Raw genomic sequence first — 23,553 nt, 5'->3', positions numbered from 1 at the left:
TAATAGATATTCTTTATGTTGGATCATCTCAGAGAATTCATAGCATTGTTTCATGACATTCAAACACAATGGGAAATTCCTTCAGTATATCCTACCGAACAAAATCCTACAGATTAGATTTACCAGTTGTTCTGACTAGATGGCACAAAGTATAAACAGATAAGTAAATGTGTGTGTGTGTGTGTGTGTCATCAGTATCATTTTCCTCATCATTAAATGGCCAATTTGCTAAGCTTGCTTGACTAAGATGAAATTTGTCAAGGCAGATTTTTTAGAGCCAGCTGCTTTTCCTGTCACCAACTCTCACATATTTTCCCCAAACGTGTTTTTTTACAGAAGACCAGTAACAAACAACACTGCTTGTATGATGGTGATGCTTGTTTACAACCTTCACATGATGTGTGTATACATAAACATGAACACACACACACATTAATTTAAATACATGCACATGTGCACACATACACACACACAATGAGCTTCTTTCAGTTTCTGTCTGAAAAAAGGTTTTGATTGTCCTGGAGCTGTGGTAGAAGACACTTACTCAAGTCTAAGGTGCTACACAGTGTGGCTGAACCTGAGACTATGTATATATATATATATATATATATATATATGTATTTACATCATAAAGAGAATGACTAAAAATATACAAAGTAAAAAAGAGAGGAAGTGAGAAGGAAAAAGAAAGGAGAAAAAAATTTGTTAAATTGGAATGGTAAAAATTCTTCAGCATTTGTCTACACGTAAAATGTTGCAGATTGATATGAAAAGATTTTCTTTCTATCTTTATTTAATAAAAAAAATTGGTCAGTCATTCTGGCTTTTGACATTTGGAAAGAGAAAATAAAAAAAGGAAGAAAGAAAGAAAGAAAGAAAAAGAAAGAAAGACAGAAAGAAAGAAAAAAGCCTGAACTAATTGTTAATTGTTACGTCTGTGAACAATTTCAGAGAAGTGTACTAGAAGGATAGAACTAGCGAAATCTTTCTCAATAGTCAATAAGGTATAAAACATGAAAGTTGAGTTGAATGGTGATTTGCTTTTGTCACAACTTAACCAAATAGGAAGCTATACAATTTAAGCTAATCAGCAAGGCTATATTCTTTTAGCTGATTTTAATACCCCTAAAGGGATGACCTTAGCATATTTCACTGCTTAGAATATCAAATTGGCTTGATATGCTTCTAAAATTATTGAAAAGAGAAGAAAAAAGTTTGTAACAAAATGTTATTTAGCCCCTGGCTAGCTCTGACAGAACTGAGCTATGATTAACAGTGGTTCAACTGTGAATATGCCTTTTCCATCTATGTTTTTGATAGAGTGAAATCTATGACAACAGTGTTTAATGTGCCCTTGCTTTCTTTAACTCCTTTAGATACCAAACTGCCTGACACCATCTATGATACAAACTTCCTGTTTTAAAATGGTCTAAATTAGAGACTGCCATCAAAATTTCATGCTAATTTATGTTCTGAAAACCTACTTAATAATAACAAAATTATTTTACTAAATTCCTCATTATTTTCAAAGTTATTTGAAACAAAGGCAGTGCATTTCATCAGGAATATGGTAACAAAATGATTAAAATTATGGGAAATTTCTAGCAGGTCACATGATCATATAGAGGGTCTCAAAGGCAGATCTACAACCAAAATTGTGAATCTGATTACAGTTAATTGAAAACTGCCACAATGTATATTCATGAACGGCTTCCATCTTGTATATTTTTTAAAAGCTATGATTACATATTTGTAGGCTTTGTGAAGTAAATATCATTACTGCAGGTGGTTTTCCCATTTGAAGAAGTTGTGGCTGTTGTGCTGTCAGCAATGAGTTTTGTCTTGAAATGAAACACAATGGATATAAGAGGAGCATCTGTTTTATGTTTTTATCTTTTACTTGTTTCACTCATTAGACTGTGGCCCTGCTGGGGCACAAATTTGAAGAATTTTAGTTAAACAATTGACCTGAGCACTTTTTTTTTAAAGAAAGCCTGGTATTTATTCTAATAGTCTCTTTTACCAAACTTCTAAGTTACAGGGAAGTAAACACGCTGACACCAGTTGTTAAGTGGTGGTGGGGAGGCAAAGCTCAGACACAAAAACATACAAACACATAATTAATTTTCATGATGTAATCAGTTTATTCATCAATAAAAACACATCTGAAATAGCTGCAGTGAACCTTAGCCTATTCATGTTGTTTCTCTCTCTCTCTCTCTCTCTCTCTCTCTCTCTCTCTGCTCTCTCTTTCTATGCAGCCTTCTGGCTTGCCAGTTTTCAGTCAAACCATCCAATTCATGCCAGCATGGAAAGTGGATGTTAAACGATGATGATGATGATGCATATATATATATATATATATATATATATATATATACACACATACACATATAAATATATATGTATATGCACATGCAAATGCACACACAAACACAGTGTTGATCCTTTCTGCTCTCTCATGAAAACGTGTCTAATCATGGGGAAATAATATCTTGCTTGGTAACCAGTGAGGGTTGGTGACAAGAATGGCCTTTAGCCATAGAAAATCTACCCAATAAGGGTGGTGATGATGATGATTAAGATAGATGGAATGTAATGAAGCTAATTATGATTATCAACAATATAGCTGAGGGAAATATCTTTGAGGATCATTCTGTGAAGGAAATACAAATAAGGTATGGTCTCTCATACCTAATATAGTGAGTGGAAAAAGTTCAATCAATTGAGATTAGCTAAGCAATTACTTTGAAAAAACTCCCTCTACAACTGTGTAAAATTTTAAAGTAAATAAGGGGATTACTCTAATATGATCTGTTTGATAAAAATCTTTTAATCAATGGAAATTGGAGTAGAAGATATGCAATTAGTTACCCCTGAGGTATTTTTCCCATAGCCATATTACTGGCAAGCCAATGAACATCACCACTACATCATAGCCAGTTCTAGTCACTATTCTTATGAAGACATATGACTTTCTTTATATACAAATCATGGAAACCTTACACACATCAGCTTGCATTTCAAAACAGTTTTCTACTTTCTGCCGTTACTGCGGTTAAAACTGCCAGAACATATTAGCGTCAAATAATGTTTTGAGCCATTTATTTAGTAGGTCAATGATAGAAAAAGAATACATTCCATTTACTGTGACTTCTTCAGGGAATGCAAAAGATTAAGTTGGCAGAATTCTTTGACCGGCTATTAAATTACTCCTTAATAGTTGGAATGACACCAATTGAGAGGGTTGCATGTCAGATATTTCAAATTACATTTAAATACCTAATCTACTAATAAAAGATGTCAAAATTTACTACAGATTTTTACTTGGCTCATGTTTAAGATTAAGATAAGAAAATAGTAAATGTAACTCAAGAAGTAATTTCAACTATCTGAGAACAGTTAACTATATATTATAGTATTTAGATTTGAAAACCCAGTTGACCATACACACTCTCTCTTATACTGATTGACAGTGTATCTTCTATACATTACAAACTTAATCACATCACCACAACTATAGCTAAACACCACCATCATCTCCCCCACTTTCAGCACCTTCACCACCATTACATCACCACCACCCCACCACTGCATTTGAAATACGATTAATTAAACATCTCTAAAGATTTTATAATTTGGACACTCATTTCGCATTTAGATTCTTTCACTAAGGAAATTTAACTGTGAAACTTAAAGGTACAACACAATGATATAAGAAGATATCATGATACACATCTCTGAGAAGACATCTAAATTCTTAATATCCTTGGAATTGGTAGAATATTGGACAAGATGCTTTGTAATATCTAGTTTCATCCATTTATATTCTGGGTTTGAATTTCACTGAAGTTGACTTTGCCTCTCATTTTTCTAGCATCAATAAAGTATGCACTCACCAACAATTGTATCTGCTCTCAAATATTTGTGACCTTTGCCAACAGTATAAGATTGTTAGATCTGTTATCAAACCTGACTAAAAAACATGGCATTACTTTCATTTTATTTCTCTATATTCCCGCTTCAAAACTTGTGACTAGTGTAAAACAGGTGATGCCAAGTGCTAGACCCTGAGAGGTTATCTTAAGGGGCAAAAATCACTAAAATACGAATTGGTTAACTTGAAAGTAATGCCTTTGTATGAAGGATTTTTTCAGCTAAAAGATGAGCCTTGTGTATATACGAAAGTGTCTTGTGCATGACTGCATAAGTTCTAACCAGTTGCTGAGAGAGACAACTGACTGCTTACTGCATATGATCAAGCTCTTAGCAGAGTGTGCTGGATGCTTTCTATGTGCCACCAACATGGATGCATGTATATAGCACCAGCACAGGTGAATTAATGCAGCTCTGGCACAGGTGCTTTTTAAGTGGCACCAACACCTGAAAGGACAAGCCTGTATGTGTAGAAGACAGCGATTTTACTTAGCTTGATGTGTCTTATCATGTACAGCAAATTGCCACATCTCCTGGGCTCTTGTCATTTCTTCAATGAGACCCAATGTCTGAAGATCCTTTCTCACACTTCATCCCATGTCTTCTTGAGTCTACCCTTTCCACAGGTAACCTCCACAAGTAGAGATTGGCACTTCTTTACACAGCTATCCTTGTTCATACGCATCACCTAACTAAACCAGTACAGTTATCTCTCTTGCAAGCAACATCTGGTTTCTCTTACTTATATCCAGTTTTCCTCTTAAAATCATTTACACTGTTGTGCATGCATACTGACATTACCCATCCCGCAGAGTATGCTAGCTTCATTTCTTTCAAGCCTTCACAAGTCCTCTGTAGCCAAAGCCTGTTTCACTGCCATGTAGCATAGCTGTATGTACAAAAGTATCATATAGCCATGTAACATAGCTGTATGTACACAAGTATCATACAATCTGCCTTTCACTCTGAGGAAGGTAGAAGCTCTCTGAACTTCACTCAGCCTATTCTTATCCTAGCAACTGCACTATCAGAACTTCCTCCACTACTGCTAACTTTGGCCTTTTATTAGATCAGAGAAATTTAAGATCTTCGTCTGGCTGAACATTGTGGATTTTAGTGAAAGATAAAAAGAAAAGTTCCTAATGTATGTTTACAGTCACATAATATTTGAGTGATGACAAATTATCAAGTAAAGCTCTGATATTAAATGGCTTTCAATTGACAGGAGTATTCCAAAAACTATCAAGGACTTCAACATATAGGATATAGTAATTAAAGGAGACCATTTTTGGCTGCCTTAGGGGATTTATTTATTTCTGCTTGTACAATATTTGTTTGCTTTGCATGCTAATTTAATGGTTTTATCTGGTGAAGATAAGTAAATTTGTTAAATGTTAGTCGATTAGTAATATCAACAAACAAAGGTACTATACACATGGAAATGTCTCCACAGTGGTTCAGTTTGCAAGAGATAGCAGCCAGTTTTCCTTCAAATCTCACCCTTTTTACCATGTTAATGATGGAATTGTTAGCATGCCAGGTGAAATGCCTAGCAGTATTTTGTCTGTCTTTATGTTCTGAGTTCAAATTCTGCCAAGGCTGACTTTGTTTTTCATCCTTTGGGGTTGGGGGAGGGTCAATAAAATAAGTGCCAGACGAGTAATGGGGTTGATGTAATTGACTTAGCTATTCCTGGGTAAGAGTATAAAATAAAAAATGCTGCATCTCTCTGCTAAGCCATGTTGAGTCAGTGTGGCAGAGAAAGCTCATTAAACCAATATGATCTCAAGCTCAAACTCACGGCCTCCACATCAGACTATGGTTGGAGGAAAGAAGATGCTGAGGCCTTTGTCCTGCAGCAGACTGAACATAGACAATCCAATCCATTGATGGATACATTGGAACATTGGACAATGTAGTCTCTGGGGCACAAAAAAACAGGATGGGTCTAGATAGAATGTCTTTGATTACAGGTTTACTGGGTCAAGGTAGGCTTGGAATTGGAACTCAACAACAACAGCAGTTGTTTGATAGCAACATGTTGACTACTGATCATCATTATCATCATTGTTTCAATATCAAATTTTCCATCCTTGCTTGGGTTAGGCTGGAATAGGTCAGGGTAGAGATGCCCTCTCTGATACCAATCCCTGTCTGTTCTCAAGTGAGGTAATAACTGCCCAGTGTATTGAACGACAGCTCAGACATGGTTACACATCAAACTAGAAATAAACTACACTGTGTGGATAGCTGTTTGTTTTCAAAGGCTGTGCAACATCTCACAACTTTATAAGAAGCCTGGACATGCTTTTGTGGAAGACTGTAAGTAAAAAATACCATTTGCTTTCCAGGCCATTGTTTATAACTAGCAAAGATACATAAAAATAGGAAGAAATACAAAAACACTTATATAAACATAAATATGATAGATTTCTCTCAGTTTCAGTCAACCAAATCCACCACTTACAATACTTTGGTCAGACCAGGGCTATAATAGAAAGCACTTGCTCATAGTGCCATGCAGAGGGACAGAACTCAAAACCACATGGTTGGGAAGTGAACTTCTTAACTACATGGCCATCCTATTGATGTATATAAAATAATTCATTAAATGACTTTTTTTTTATTTTGTGATGTAATCAGTACATAACTAAAATGAAGAATATTTTGGATATTAATAACATAAAAGTGGTTCTGGAGTATTAGGAGGACTGTAGGCTAAACTTACCTTGAGTAGGATTTCCACCCCAGCCCCATACAAATAATAGTGATCACTCTGTGGCTGACAGCATCTTATGTAACAGAGAATGTGTGCTAAAGCTTAAGCTTGTTTCATGTTTTACAGTAGTCAGTGACTATGACAGTTTTGGCTCAGTAGAAGAACACTGGCTTTTCAAGGGTTTTGCCTATAAGAGGATTTGAATTCAGCACAACATTATTATGAAATAATACTATATTCATGCAGCTGTATGCTTTGACTTCTTGCAGATGAGTGGTCTACTGATCCTCTTCTTGAAAAGTATTGATGTTGATGAATAACAAACTATTAAACAGTCAATTGGCAGATCTAGATTCTAATGATTTACCCAGCTGTTATCTTATAAACAAGGGCCATAGTATTCTGATTTATATTTAAACACAGACTTCCCTGTTGACAAATATACAAAGATACAGATGTATAGCAAAATGACAGATGACAGACATAAATCAAAATGAGATTTACACAAGACATTTTTAAGATTACTAATATCACACTAAATTAGTGGTTTGTATCAACAATAATCATCATCATCAAAATTATAATGCTAGTTTTTCCACACTTACATAGGCCAAATAGAATTTGTTAAGACAGATTTTTTACAGCTGGATGCACTTCCTGTTGCCAATCCTCCTCCGTTTCCAAGCAAGGTAATATTTTCCCTTGGCCAGACATGTTTTACACAGAAAACTTAAAATGAACAACACCATTTGTATGATAGTGATACTCATTTATAATCATTATGCAATGCTGAGATGAGAGTACACAGAAACATATTTACACACACACACACACACACACACACACACACACACACACACACACACACACACACACACACACATATATATCTGTCATAATTAAAATTAAAATTTAGATGTGATGTTTTAAAATTTAGCATCCAAACCTTATTTTGGCTATGTTCCTATTAGTATGTTGGCAGAACACTTTCACCACTAATGGCTACAAGGCATCATCTGTGGTAAATGGAGTTTGGTCACTGGATCTATGTTAAGAATTCCTTGGTGCATGTTGAGTATATTCTAAATGATTGATAAGGAAGACAGAGTGTACTGGAAACTTTATTTATCCCAATGATCGTTTTGGCATATTTCTGCTCTGTTCCTTCGTGGGTGGGAAATGACATAATGAAATTGAATGCAATCCACAGTGCAGAAGAAACCTCATCAGGTGACATAATAGGCTTCTTTCTGCACTGTTGGGTGCATTCAATTTCATTATATTGTTCCCCACCCACTAGGGAGCAGTGCAGAAGTATGCCGAAATGGTAATTGTGATAAATAAAGTTTCTAGTACTCTCTGTCTTCCATATCAACCATTTAGAATATATACATATATATATATATATATATATATTTATAAACGCACACATACATACATACATTCACACACACACACACACACATATATAAATACACATACACATATATACATTTATATATATATATATATATATATATATATATATATAGTTAAAAAAAAACAATAACAAAAAAACAACAAAGTGAGGACGTGATACGGATAGTGTTATTGGACGCTCAGGAAAGGAAAGAGAGAGTGTATGACGTTTCGGGCGTAGCCCTTCATCGGAAAGATGGAAAGTTCGGAGAATGGAAGAACAGAGAAAGAGGAAAATGGTACCGATGCCCACGAGGTTACATTGTGATGGACTTCTTCCAGTTTCCATCTAATAAATCCACTCACAATGCTTTGGTTGGCTTGGGGCTACAGTAGAAGATACTGCGTAGTAGTACTGAACCCAAAACCACATGGTTAAGGAAGCAAGCTTCTCAACCGCACAGCCATTCCACATGTAAATTGGCCACAGAATTATTTGTAAATGTTTCCAGAATCCTAATCAAAGACTGATGATTGTATCATTTTCAAAAATCATACTAAATAGGATACAATTAAATCGAAGTTTTCCAAAGACTGCATTTTATTTTATTGAGAGCTATTAAAACATAAATGTTCTTATCTATTTCAAAGACAACTGAAGAAAAGAACATTATCACTTATAAATTCACAAGATTAAAATAAATACCATTAGTGGAAGCTAAATAATTTCATAAATTATTTTAAAACTAAAGAGTTACCTGTCATAAGATGAACAAACTTTGGAAATATACTATTGCCAACATGGGATAATAATAGGAAATATGGCTTAACTTTTATCAAATTCCTAAATAACTAATATTTATATCAGTTACTATTATATAGTAATAGTTTGAAGTATCGAACAGATGTGTATATAAAATTCTGTACTTTGAAAATTAAATATGGTAATAATTCAGAAATAATTTGAAATAATACATTTAATTGATTGAATATCCAAAAGAATTTGGAAGTTGGAAATGTGAAAAGATTGTAAAAATAACCCCAAACAAAACAATTGTTGTATTAGTTTTCCTTTCATTGTATTTCTCGTAAATTTAAACATGAGTATACTTCCTGAAGCTTCAAAAAGAGATAATAAAAATTTAACATAAAAATTTCCAATGAATGGAAATCGATGGAAAAAGGCAGAAGAATATTTGGAAAAATTAGGAGCCTATCCTTTAAGCTAAAGATGAAACAATCCATTAGTAATTATAAAACCAGCAGTTGAGAAATTCTAATTTAAATTAAAAGAGTTCTGGGATGAATGATTACTAATTTCAACACGAATCTATTTCTTTAGATGGCACCACTCTTTACGAGATCATTGACACAAAGTTTTAATTCCACAAGAGCTTGTTTATTAGGAAATGATGAGGATTTGTATGCAGGGATATTTAGATGTTCAGTTAAAGCTGAACAGCACTTTACGCGTTATCTTTGATCTGGAAAAATGTTTTATTTCCCTGAAAATTGAATCATAGAGTCTCCTTCACTAGATACCAAAAAAAAAAAAAAGGAAGTTGATTTATTGTAATTACAAAGCTGGTAATTTAATATGTTCATGCAACAATAAAAATGTATAATTGTTTCATCTCACCAAAATGTCTTTATTATAAATAGAAAATTTAAAATTTTTTTATTTCTACATAAAATTATGTTGCTGTGGGTCAATGATATGATTATAAAAATTTAGTTCAAAGAGTTTTGGCTTGATTGATTTTTATTATTTTAATTTCATGATTTCCTGCTTAAAGAGAATAATAATTTATGAAATAGAGGATTATAATATTTGTAGAAAAAAGTGAAAGAGGAGTGCATGAAATATATATTTTATTTTCATATCAAGATTATTATTATTATTATTATTATTATTATTATTAGTATTATCGTCGTCATCATCATCATCGTCATCATCATCATTATATAAGCAACAGAGAAAATTGAGAGAGATGGAGTGTAAAGAAAATTTATATTTAAAGCAAAAATTATATTATACATCCACAAAATTCATTAGAATATTGAGTTAGCTCTGTTTAATTAAAAAACCTTATTGAGATAATACACTTATCTGTTGTAAAACAAATATTTTCAAATCATTATCACAGTTTACCATCTAATATTGAAAATATCGAAGATTAGATTCATATGTGTGTGTGAATGTGTGTGTGTATATGGGTTTGTGTATGAATGTATATTTTATAATTCTGCTTTGCTATAGCAAGACTAATAAACCAGTTATTAGACCTCAGTACACGTATGAAGCATATTGATGAGGTGGTGAGATGTCACTGGTGTCCATCATACCAGACTCTTATATGAACCAGAAAGTACAGAGCATAATGTATCTATTTATTATATCTTCCTTTCTTTCTCCCTCCACTCTCTCTCTCTCTCTGTATGTATGTATATATATACAGATATATATATATCATCATCATCATCATCATCATCGTTTAACGTCCGCTTTCCATGCTAGCATGAGTTGGACGATTTAACTGAGGACTGGCGAACCAGATGGCTGCACCAGGCTCCAATCTGATTTGGCAGAGTTTCTATAGCTGGATGCCCTTCCTAATGCCAACCACTCCAAGAGTGTAGTGGGTGCTTTTACGTGCCACAGGGACGAAGGCCAGTCATATATATATATATGCATATATATGGAGAGATAGAGATAGAAAGTCAGAGAGGTTTGAAGAAACTGTACTGCAAGCAAATTTACACTTAAAACTGTATATCCTTTACTTCTTTCAATCGTTAAGCCATGCTGGGACACAGCCTTGAGTCATTTTGGTTGAAAAAAATCAATCCCACTACTTTTTCTTTTAAGCCTGGTACTTATTCTATCAGTCACATTTGAGAACTGCTAAGTTATTGGGATGTAAACACACCAACACTGGTTGTCAAGCAGTGGTGGGGAACAAACACAAAGACACACACACACACATACGACAGACTTCTTTCAGTTTCTGTATACTAAATCCACTCACGAGGTTTTGGTCAGCCCAAGGCTATAGTTGAACTCAGTTGCCCAAGGTGCCATGCAGTGGGACTGAACCTAGAACCATGTGGTTGGGAAGCAAACTTCTTACCACACAGCCATGCCTGCACTTATGTAAAGATTTCTGTAACCCTGAGTCATAGAAAGTACAAAACTGTCAGGGGGAGGGGGCTTTCTGGGACAATAATACTAAGAAATCTCAATAACTTCAAGTGATCTTAGACTAAAATAATATCTGGGGATTTCTGTAACTCCAAGCAATCTTAGAACAAGCAATATGTGGAGGTGACATTGATGGCAAGCAATATTAAAACAAAAAGAAATGTTTGGAGATTTACTAAATTAAAGTAGACTTAGGATAAAAATAATATCTCAAGATAACCATGGCTACAATCTGAAATTGATATCTGGAGATTATCCCAAGAACTTTATGATGAAATCTTTCTAACTTCAGGCAATAAAACTCCAATCAATATATAGGCATTGCTTTGACTGCTGGCAACATTTGGCTGGAAAAGGTGAGAATGCATGACTGACAGTAATTAACATAAAATGGAAATATAATTTCTTGCAGCTTTTGGAAGAGTGGAGTAGGGGAGCTTTTATGAAAGGAAAAGTTCTCACATGTTTTGGCCATCTTTTTGAATTTAATATCTGACCACTTGTGGGCATCTATATAAAAAAATGTGCAACACCCACAACTTTCAGAAACGGTTTTTTTATGCTCAAAACTGTCGAAGCATGGAATAAAACAACCTATATTGGTGGTTACTTGTCAGGATACTGCATCCTTCCAAAATTCAACGCTTCCTGAAGTACAATGCTTGAGATTAAAATTTCACCAAGTTGAGTAAATCCAATGTTCAGAAGAGTGTGACAGATTAGGTATAGGCTATTAATTGTTATAATGTGAATTGAATTAGTTTTAGTAATAATAAGCTATTTGAGTGGTAATAAAAAAAATTTATTGATTTTAAAAACTAATTTAGTAGTTCCAGAAATAAAAGGAAATAATAATTTCAAAATCTACTGCTGTTATAACCAAATAATTTTTATGTGTTTGTAAAATAAAATAACAAATAATGATGATTTCTACCAAAGTAAAATAAAGAGTTTGGGGTTCTGCAGAATGTGTGGGAAGAGGGTTGAAAGTGTGACTCACATTGTTAGTGCTTGTGAAAGTCTTGCGCAGAAAGAGTACAAGCATAGACATTACAAGGTAGCCCAAAACCTCCACTGGCTATTATACTGTAAGCATGAATATGAGGTTATGGGTGCTTGGTACCAACATACGCCAGAAAAGATAATGAATGAAAAGAGGAAGGCAAAAATCCTCTGGGACTTTGGGAAGGTGTTAGCGCACCGAAAGTCAAATATGGTAATCTTTAGGAGGGACAAACAAGAATGCCTAATAATTGACATAGCAGTACTAGGAGATCAACATATCATTATGAAAGAAAGAGAAAAGGTTGATAAATATGGAGACCTGAGAACTGAGATCGCTAAGATGTGGCAGCTACGAAAGTTAAACATAAAGGTTATCACTATTGTCATCGCAGCATTAGACTCAATACCACCCAATGTGAAAAAAACATCTGAAAACCTTAGAAATACCTTACAATCTAGATGTATTGCAAAAGTTGACATTACTTGGAACTGCACGCATATTGCGTAAAGTACTGTCTGTCTGAGATCCATGTTGTGACTTGACAAACAGTACAAACCCCCGGTAGACACAATATCTTCAATCAACAACCTCACAATATTGTATACTGTGCAACGTCTATAATAATAATAATAATAATAATAATAATAATAATAATAATAATAATAATAATAATAATAATAATAATAATAATAATAATAATAATAATAATAATAAAAAATAATAATTTGGAATAGAGTGCCCAGTAAAACTGTTACAAAAGGCTTGCATCCTTGGCATGGCCAAAATAATTAGGAAAGTATTAGATATCAGGAAAGAATGGATAGCATGGTACCATAGGCTGCAGGTTGCAAGCCTGCGATACATGCAAGACTCCAGGAATTCCAACACAACATGTGATAAAAAGAAATAATAATAATAATAATAATAATACTTTCTACTATAGGTATAAGGCCTGAAATTTTAAGGGGATGGGGCAAACTGATTGCATTGACCCTAGTGCTTGACTGATACATAGGAAATGGAGAATAGAATAGGGAAAGGAAATAATTAAGAAATAATATATTTCAAATAATCTAAATGATGCACTGATATAAATCTGTACTACAGCTATTTTACTATTATCATTTTTTTCACCACAGAATGCAAGCACCTCCACATAACATATTTAATCTGAAATACACAATTCTTTTGAAATTATGTATAAGGAAGTTAATACTCATCTCCCAAAGTGAAAATTCACTCAAATGTTTCAATGTATAAGAACAGTGTGACATAATTGAATGAATGATGCATGGCTGTGTGGTAAAAAGTTTGCTTTCAAACCACATGGTTCCAGGTTCAGTCCCACTGCATGACACACTGGGCTAGTGCCTTCTACTATAGTCTCAGACTGACCAAAGCTTTGTGAGTGGATTTGGTAGATGGAAACTGAAAGAAACCCATTGTGTGTGTGTGTGTGTGTGTATGTGTATGCCTTTGTGCCTGCCTCCAACACCACCACTTGACAACTGGTATTGGTGTGTTTAGATCCTCATAACTTAGCACTTTGGCAAAAGACACTAATAGAATAAGTACCAGGATTAAAAAAAAAAAAAGCAATGGGGTCAATTCAGTTGACTGAAATGCTTCCAGGCAGTGCCTCAGCATGGCTGTAGTCTAATGACTGAAACAAGTAAAAGGGAAGAGATTCACAAAAGAAACCTTTGAAAAAAACCCCAAAAAACTAACAATGAAGAAATAGTAAACCAGTTGAAACAGAAGAAAGGTGATATGATAGCTGTTCCTTAAGATTTGCTCATTATATAAAGTTATTTTAAAACAATCAAATAATTAAAAAAAAAAAAATGTTTAGCAGATATTATTTCATTCTATACTCTTAAAAATTAGCCTGAGGTGTTCATTAAAACTAAAATATTTAACAAAACAGTGATGGTGAACTATAGTAAGTCAAGTATCAAAAGACAATGCTTTGTGGGGTTTGCTTTGAATAAGGACTTTGCTAAAATTAAATATTCTGAATGATAATAGATTCCATCGTAAATTGTTTTATTCATATTCTAAAGAAGTTAAAACATGTAATTGTTTACTAAAAAAAACGGAGGAATAGAAAGAATTCGTAGATTCATTCTTTATTCCATGAAGTTTAAGTTGAATGACTTATCACACATTCAAATAAATTTTAATTCACTAGTTAATACCTGCTTAAGTCAGATGCTATCATCCTTTATCTTTTACTTGTTTCAGTCATTAGACGGCGGCCATGCTGGTGCACCACTTAGAAAATTTTTAGTTAACGACATACTTCCTTTTTCAATCAAAAGTATAGATCAACTGCTTATAAAGCAATCATGAAATAGGCTAACACTATGGTGGATAGCCTAATATGCATATTTATACTTTAATACCTCCTCATTAAATAAACAATATCTATTTTATGCATAACATAGATCAAATCTAAAGAACAGAAATAAATTTAAATATCATGTAGTATATATAATTGAATAATTTAAAAATATGTCTTTCTGCACAACACAGAGCAAATTAGAAAAGCTAAAATAAATTTAAATATGATAACATATATATACTATTGACTAGTTTGAGAATGAATTTAATTTTGAATCATGAAACAAACTGATTAAGACGAGAAGCAATGATGAGAGAAGGTAGAGAACTATGGCAATAGATGTAAAAGAACAGCTTTATTTTATTCAAAAATGAACAGGTATTCTGTTTTCATATAGCCTATTATTGTCTTTATCAAATAGATTGAACAGACTATAAAAATGAAAAGATGAAAAAAAAAAAAATAAATAAAAGTAACCAGAAAAAATCAAAAAACTTAGAAATGCTGTACAAAGTAATTTTTGATGTTCATAAAAAATAATTTAATCTTCAGTGTTATACAATAATCTCCATACGTTATCATTTAAGAAAAAATAAATAATTGTTGTTGTTGTTTTAACTAAACTCAGAAAGTATGAACCAATGAAAGAAATTGGGAAACTGATCCAAAGACATTTTATTGTGCCAAAATATAAATATGATGATGATGATGGTGATGTGATGATGATGGTGGTGGTGGTGGTAGTGACAATGGCATTGATGACAATTATGATGATTATGGTGATCATGATGATAATGGTGGTGATGATGATGATGCTAATGATGCTGATTGTGATGGCAATGATAAAGGATATTATATGAGCATAATCTCTCTCAAATCAAAATAGAAAGATGGGATTTCATGACTTATGTGTAATAACTAGAATCTCACTTAAATCACATTACTACCATTTATAAGAAACAAAGTGGGCTTAGTTTTAGTTAAACGAAGCTTCTATTAATGGAGAATCTTGCCTCTCACAATATGCAAACATTTCTCATGGCACCAACAGACAAAATGGAAAAGGCATTGCCCCAGAGGACAGCGAGGGAGATACCCTGGAACAGCCACTTGACTCATGAGGTTTGCACTTGTGGACAGCAATCTCTGCCCTGATAACAGCAAGCAGGGATATAGTCCGTGAAATTGAAATTGAGTCCCATACATGGTTTTCTGTGAAATTGGTTCTGTAACATGGTGCCTAAAAGGCAAATCTTATTCAACTTCACTGTGTTAATAGCATTTGTTTTGTCACAGTTTTGAAGACATAATATCCATTACTGTTGCCAGGATCTGAACTTCAATCAATCATCTAGATGCATTGCAACTAGTGTAACTTCCTATGATTGGCATCAATTCACCCTACCCCCACCCTACTTCTGCCAGCAATAATTATAGTTACTATTACTAAATTAAGAAACAATTATTATTATCAAAACTAACAAAAAAAAAAAAATCAAACAAAATTAGAATGTAAACAAATATATCTGTAGAATAATCCAATAGTTGAGTACAAAAGCAAATTTCCTAAGTAACAGATTCTGAATGAAAGGAAGTTTACTTTTTGTACTCAATAAACTTGATAATTTGTTTGGCAAAGATAGGTGCCAATATCCAGAATTAGTTTGAAAGGCAGCTTGGCACTAATTTCCCTTCTTAAACTACATACTTCACCAGTTATTTATTACTGTAGACAATTTTTTTTCTTCCTAAGCATATCCTGTAAAGTGTCCTGCTGCGAGGACAAATATTTGCTTAAGAGATGTATCAATTATATTACATAATGACTGTCGAATAATACAAAGAAAATGGTGATTACTTAGTAGAACAATGATTTTATCAAAATAGTACATTTAGCAGACACATTACAAACTTCTAATCACCAAAAGCTCTTATATATATGTGTGTGTGTGTTTGTGTGTGTATGTGTAGTTAATAATAAACAGAAAAGATAATTGATATTTTATTTTTAAGCTTTATATATATACACCTGTTTTTCATAAGCCAGCAACCTACATCCTTGGTATTATATAACAAACAATAAAATATGATGTTCATTGCATGCCCTTATACTCACCAGTAATGCATGTTATGGGTAAGCAAAGTTGTATACCACAGTAGAGAGTGATAGAAGGAGAGTTAGTTAGATAATATTAAGATGAGAAAAGAGACAGGAAAAGAGAGAGGAAGACAGGGAGGGACAAAGACACATGCATATACATTTATGCATATCCACCTATATCTGTAAGTATGTGTGTATGTGTGTCTGCATGAATGCATGTGTGTGTGTGTGTATGCATACATACAAAAATAGAGAAGGATGTGTGTCTTTTACTGGAGCTGATAAACTTAACCCTGTCAAACTGACTTTAATGTAACTAATCATCAGACAAAAATTTTGATTACATGAAACTCAAGATAACAAACAGTTCAGGAAGTTTTTCAGCTTAAACATATATTTAGTATTTGTTTTACCTTCATGTGCTTACATATGTGTACACACACACATGCATTCTTTCTTTCTTTTAATAATTTTAGTCATTGAAGTGCAGCCATGATGAGGCACTGCCTTTAAGGGTTAAGTCAGAATGGTTTAATACTTAATCTTTTTTAAGTTTGGTATTTTATCTATCTTTTTTTGCTGAATCAACGAGTTACAGGGATGTAAACAAATCAACACTGGTTGTCAGTTATATGCAGGTAAACATAAAGACATGCACACGCACGCCCACACACACACCCACACACACACACCCACACACACACCACATACATACATGGCAGGCTTTCACACAAATTTCATCAGCCAAATTCTCTCAGATAGGCTATAGTAGAAAACACTGGCCCAAGGTGTCATGCAGTGGGACTGAACCCAAAATCTCACAATTGGAAATTGAACCTCTTAACCACACAGCCAGACCTGCACACATGCGCACGCACACACACACACACACACACACACACACACACACACACACACACACACACACACGCCATGGTTGCTATCATTTCCCCTACTTTCTACACTAATTCTAACTTAAAAAATGTTAATGACTTCAACTCTGCCACAACAACAATGATGACGTCCTCCCATAATGATGTTTTTTAATAATATTTTTCAATGGATGGCATGAGCTTGTGACACACCAAATCATAAATTATTTCATCTGTATGATGCAAGGTTCTCATATCTTAACCTCACTTTTTTTTTTAGCAATTTTTTCCTTCATTAAGCTCTCCTGCCCAATTGTTTTTACATGTATGTGGAATGAGTTATGAGCTTAACAAAATATAAATCAGTTTGTCACACTCTACATTTATCCTAATTACCAAATCCAAATCAACACCACATATGAATGAAGTTGATGGCTGACACCATGACTGTTTAAAAACATAGAAATAGTTTGTTACTAATTTGAGGGAAAAAAACTGAAGATTACAGCATAAGGTGCTTTCCTACAGAGAAGAGAAGTGAGGTGAAATTTTTTTCCTGTTAATGTTCTGAACGTGAAAATTAAATGAAGCACTTCATCAGCTAAACATTATCATTATCATTATTATTATTATCATTGTTGTTGTTATTATTATTTAGGCGGTGTGCTGGCAGAATTGTTAGCATACCAGGCAAAATGCTTAGCAGTATTTTGTTTGCCGCTATATTCTGAGTTCAAATTCCACCGAGGTTGGCTTTGCCTTTCATCTTTTCGGGGTCGATAAATTAAGTATTAGTTGAGCACTGGGGTTGATGTAATTGACTTGCCTTTCCCCCAAAATTTCAGGCCTTGTGCCTATAGTAGAAAGGATTATTATTATTATTATTAAGATGATGAGCTGGCAGAATCATGAGCATGCTGGACAAAATGTTTAGCAGCATTTCATCTGTTTTTTATATGCTGAGTTCAAAATTTTGCAAAGATCGATTTTACCTTTCATCCTTCCAGGGTTGATAAAATAGTACAAGTTGACCACTTGGGTTGATGTAATTGGCTTATCCTGCAACTGAAATTGCTAGCTTTGTGCCAAAATTTGAAATCATCATCATCATCATCATTATTATTATTGAAATAAATCAAACATTATACGATGTTGATGATACTTTGTCATCTAATGAAGTTTCCAGTAAGCTATTCAATTTTGTCTTGACTATTAATGACGTTATTATTTAACAGATTCTAGGCTGTTAATTGTTATCCCCCTTTATTTAACTCTTTCTGTCTCTCTAAAAGCAAAGTTGTATTGATATAGGTTACCTCATAATTTAATGCTGATTTTGCCATTAATATCATCTTGTGTTAATTCTCTCCAGCACATTTTTTTTTGACACACCCATTAATTAGCCTGTGCATTACCAATGACTTCACTGGCAACAACCTTCAGAGACAAGCTTTCCTAATCACCATTTCATTGTTACAAAAAAAAAAAAAAAAACAAACAATAATAAATGTTACAACAAACAAAATTCCCATATAATTTTAATTAATCTTTCATCAGATGAACTTATAAAGAGAACATTTCTCATCTCTCAAGACAGTTTACTAATTTCAGCTGTCATTACAAAAAAAGAATAGCCATTTATAAGATAGAGGATGTAGCAGAGTAAAAGAAATCTATGGACTTATTGATCAATTTAAAACTATAAAAATATTTTATCTCAATGCAACAAATACATCAGCTGCACATAATACATATGCATGAGTGTCATGTGATTAGCTGTCTTCATCAATATTATATTAGGTTATCTGAATTCTCAGTAAATGAAATAGACTATCAGTGTGGTTGTAAACTTCAGGTGATATAAGTTTTAGGAGTTACAGGAATTGAAAAACCAATGGAATACTAATATTAATTGGTAAAATTCTGTATGTTATTCATTCTGTCAAAATTGTCAAAATCTTTAGATGATCTAGTGTTTAAACATATTCTGCTGTAAATCTATTACTTCTCAATTTTTCTTGTTTATAATATATATTCAATAGTTACAGACATATGTAGTCAAGAGAGATGACTCATTGAACTAAAAATATTCCTTCAAGAACAAACACACCTAGAAAATTTGGTAAATTATACCATAACCAAGACAAAAGAGATCCCAATCTCTACTTTATGGAGAAATACTCGTAATGAAGGTGAAACAAAAAAACACAAATGTAGATATTCCATTTGTCATCATCTATAATTCTAGAAACTAATATCATACTTTAAGCCAAACAATAATCTCCAATTCTACATTAATCATCAAATCTTAGATAACTAATTAAAGAATCACAAATTATCAAAAGCTGAAAACAACCACCAAGAAAGATGAAATTAAAATCAGAAGAACTAATGAAGGTAACAAAGAGAGACCTTCATTGTGGGAAGTGTCAAATAATTGTACAAAGCAAAACCTAAATATTCAAAAATGGGAAGGAATTGAAAGTTAATGCAATTATGAACTATAAAACAAAAATTCTCACTTACTCCATCACATGCCCACAATGCAATGAGGATTATATTGGTCAAACAGGATAAAGATTAATATATTGGGCCAGGGTACATAAGAAACAAATCAAACATTCCTCTCTTAGAAATGTTACTCACACACACTCTCACACATATATATGGGAACAAAACATCAATCGTAAATAATTCATCTATCTTGCATTGAATGAATGAAGATTAACTTTCTTCAAATTTATTATACTGCATGAACAGGTTGTTATAATTTTACTATTCAGCTGGGATAAAATGATAGCATTCATTTCAAACTATTCCTCATGTCTCTTCTAAGCAATTAAAAATGAAAACAGAGGGAGAGAGAGAGAGAGAGAGAGAGAGAGAGAGAGAGAGAGAGAGAGAGAGAGAGAGAGAGAGGCGGACAGATGGAGATAGAATCACTTTATATAACGGCCAGTTTCATTTGATCTAAAATATTCATGATGAAGAAATGTATATTCTTATATCTGTGAGACTAACAGAAAATATTTCTCTTACAGGAAACTAATTCCATTGAAACACCTTGATAATAATGCTTTACCAGTTTTGAAGATCAGTCATAGATGAGAATATAATGTACAATTTCATAATCACTAGATGGACATTCTCTACAGATGAAGAGAAATTTTAAAATAGAGAGGATGCTCTTCAACAACAGGTTAACTTTCTAATACAAACTGCTAACTGATTGTTTTGGCAATGTAAATACAGTTAAGTACATGAAACTGATTTGCTCAGAGACTAAATGTAATACCCTCATCAAAAAATTGTAAACTGATAACCATACATTAAAAGTATTCATGATACAAACACAGGTTTAATTTTGTATTCCTTTTAGTTTATTTATTGCACCTCTTTTCTTTCCATGTAAAGATAACAAACAAAACATCCTGAAATGATGGCTAACCATGCATAAAAGTTGAAGCTATTAACTGCTTTAACTTTAATAATTTACTGTTCCAGCAAGTCTGAAAACTGTTACGGTAGTTGTGGAAAACCTAGAAATTATTTTTATCACATTTAATAATTTTTGATTAAATTTCTTTCTCACTTTTTATTTAATATATCTATTATGTAACCTAACAAAGGTTTTACATAATAAATTTATTGCTGCTGTCAGAAACAAAGATGTTGAGAAACTTTTCGTGAACTAAAATTCTGTTTAGACAAGCATGATTGTAAACCAAATATATATTTTTTTTCAAATTTCATTTAAGAAAATAACATTTGGCTTAACACATTCTTATAAGAAAGTGAGAGAGAGAGAGAAGGATGGAGAGAGAGAGAGAGAGAGATAAAGAGAGACAGGCAGACATACAGACAAACAAATAGACAAAAATGGAAAGAAAATGGAATCCATATAAACAATTCCAGATAAAGAGGCAATTTTCTATTTCTACACATTCATTCAAAAATTTTTTGAGAAAAAAGAAATACACAAATACAATGTACATTTTCAAATAACCTTTGAAACCATGTTGAAAGAAAAGGCATCAGAAAATTTTCTCACAATATTTAAACAACAAAACTTGGATGCATATAAAATATTTCTAAATAACATATCTGCAAAAGTAAGAGAATGATAAAAAGAAACTATAGAAACAAACAAATGAGGTTTGATTTTAGCAAATTCCTTACCTTTACAGCCTTTACTTTCTTCTCTAGCAACTGGCTCACTTTTTTTGCAGTTTCAGCAACTATTGTTGAATGTTTTTTCTCCTCTGTTTTTAGTCTCATTTGATATTTCTGAAATGTATAAAAAATATCATTGAATCTTCAAGTATTTCTCATTGAAATAAATACAGTCAAATATCTGCTATTTTATCAACATGAAAGTACACATTTAATGAAAGGATAGTGGTTCACAGGAAAGTAACTTCCTAGAAACTTCCTGAGCTTAGATTTTGCAAACTGAACTGTTAAATACTTTTAAGTATCAAAATTGAATTGTTTAAATTTGGAAATAATTTTCTAAGATTACGATCAGTCTTCAAAAGTAATCAAAATTTTGTGTTAATTTATATTTCAAACACCAGCTCAATGATAAAGTTATTTTACTTAAATTCTTCATTATTCTCAAAATTAAATGAAACAACAGCAATGTACTTGAACAGAAATATAGCAACAAAAGGGTTAATATAAACACTTCTGTATGTTTGTCCATGGGTAAAACAAGTTTATTTACAGAAGTGTAAAATATATTACTGATGCCTCCATAATAGATGTTTACACTGAATAGGGTTGGGTAGTTTTATATTTGCAAATATACACCCCTTTCTACTTTTATTGATTTCAGCCAGGAGCCAGAGCAATATCATTAATGAGATTCCTGGCCCTCTTACCAGACTTGGTTCTGGTAAAGCAGAGTTGGACAAAGCTGCTCTTATTTGCATTTTCTGTTGAGATGTTAGTTCATTTGATATTTCAGATACAGTATCAGGTCCTTAACTCTATGGCTTTCGATACCACAGTTAAGGTGCTAGATTCTCCAGCCAGAATCTCCCACATATACCCCACCCCATATATATATGTGTGTGTATATATATATATATATATATATATATATCAAATGGATGTTATAAAACTATTCCACACATACAATAACAGCCATAGCAACAATCCAACATACCTCCATCATCAGCTGCCCCACAGATATCACTGTGATTTTGACACCTGGGCAGTACCATTCAATCCAACAGTGTCAACAGCACTAAAATAAGTGTTGTTTGGAAACAAACATACCTTAGGTATCACCACATTCATTCAATCTTAATTCTAGGAAGGATTAAACACTAACATTATTAATTAAACTACAACAACGAAACACATTTACCCTGTGTACAAAAACAGTATCGGTAAATGAATTTAATAAGTAAACCTATAACTAACTCCTAAATTATCTAACTAAATAGCAACCTGGCCCTTGAAGTCCATACAGATAATATCCCCACCAGTCTTCCATAGTTATTAATATAAAAGTGAAAGCTTTTATATCCTATTCTTTCCAAAACAAAACAAACTCGATTGAACCTAACCAATAATACAACTAATTCTGAGTGAATTACACTATTTCATAATCCAAAAGCTAATAATTAAAACACCACATATGTATTAAATATGATTATCCTTGCATGCTTTAATGCTAAACTTATACCAGTAATTTAATAGATAATACTAAAATATCCTTATAAATAAGAACTAATAAAAGAATACTTGTAATTAACATTTATTATAAAAACCTTGCTACGATTAAAGCTAAATACACAACTGTTTAAAAGATAATATAAAACAGGAAGTATTATCCCTTACATGTTATCTGGACACACTAAGTTCAGTCAACTATATTCTCAAAAGACTGTCTTAACTATTGATGACATAGTGCATAATTCACTACATATACACACACATATATACATACATATATATATATATAT

At 32.8% G+C, this 23,553-nt stretch overlaps 1 protein-coding gene across 1 annotated transcript in view; it reads right to left on the bottom strand.

The window, feature by feature from the left end:
* LOC106867600 (voltage-dependent calcium channel subunit alpha-2/delta-3) overlaps positions 1–23,553 on the bottom strand; it is a 620,656-nt gene that overhangs the window by 210,430 nt on the left and 386,673 nt on the right. The window contains exon 3 of the mRNA XM_052966750.1: positions 21,758–21,865. Within this exon, the coding sequence (XP_052822710.1) occupies positions 21,758–21,865 (108 nt within the window). The remainder of the gene's footprint in view (positions 1–21,757; positions 21,866–23,553) is intronic.

The sequence above is a fragment of the Octopus bimaculoides genome, chromosome 3 (assembly GCF_001194135.2).
Source record: "Octopus bimaculoides isolate UCB-OBI-ISO-001 chromosome 3, ASM119413v2, whole genome shotgun sequence".
Classification (NCBI taxonomy): Eukaryota; Metazoa; Mollusca; class Cephalopoda; order Octopoda; family Octopodidae; genus Octopus; species Octopus bimaculoides.
Note: the sequence above shows the minus strand (reverse complement) of the source record. Positions and strands in the feature narration are given on the sequence as shown.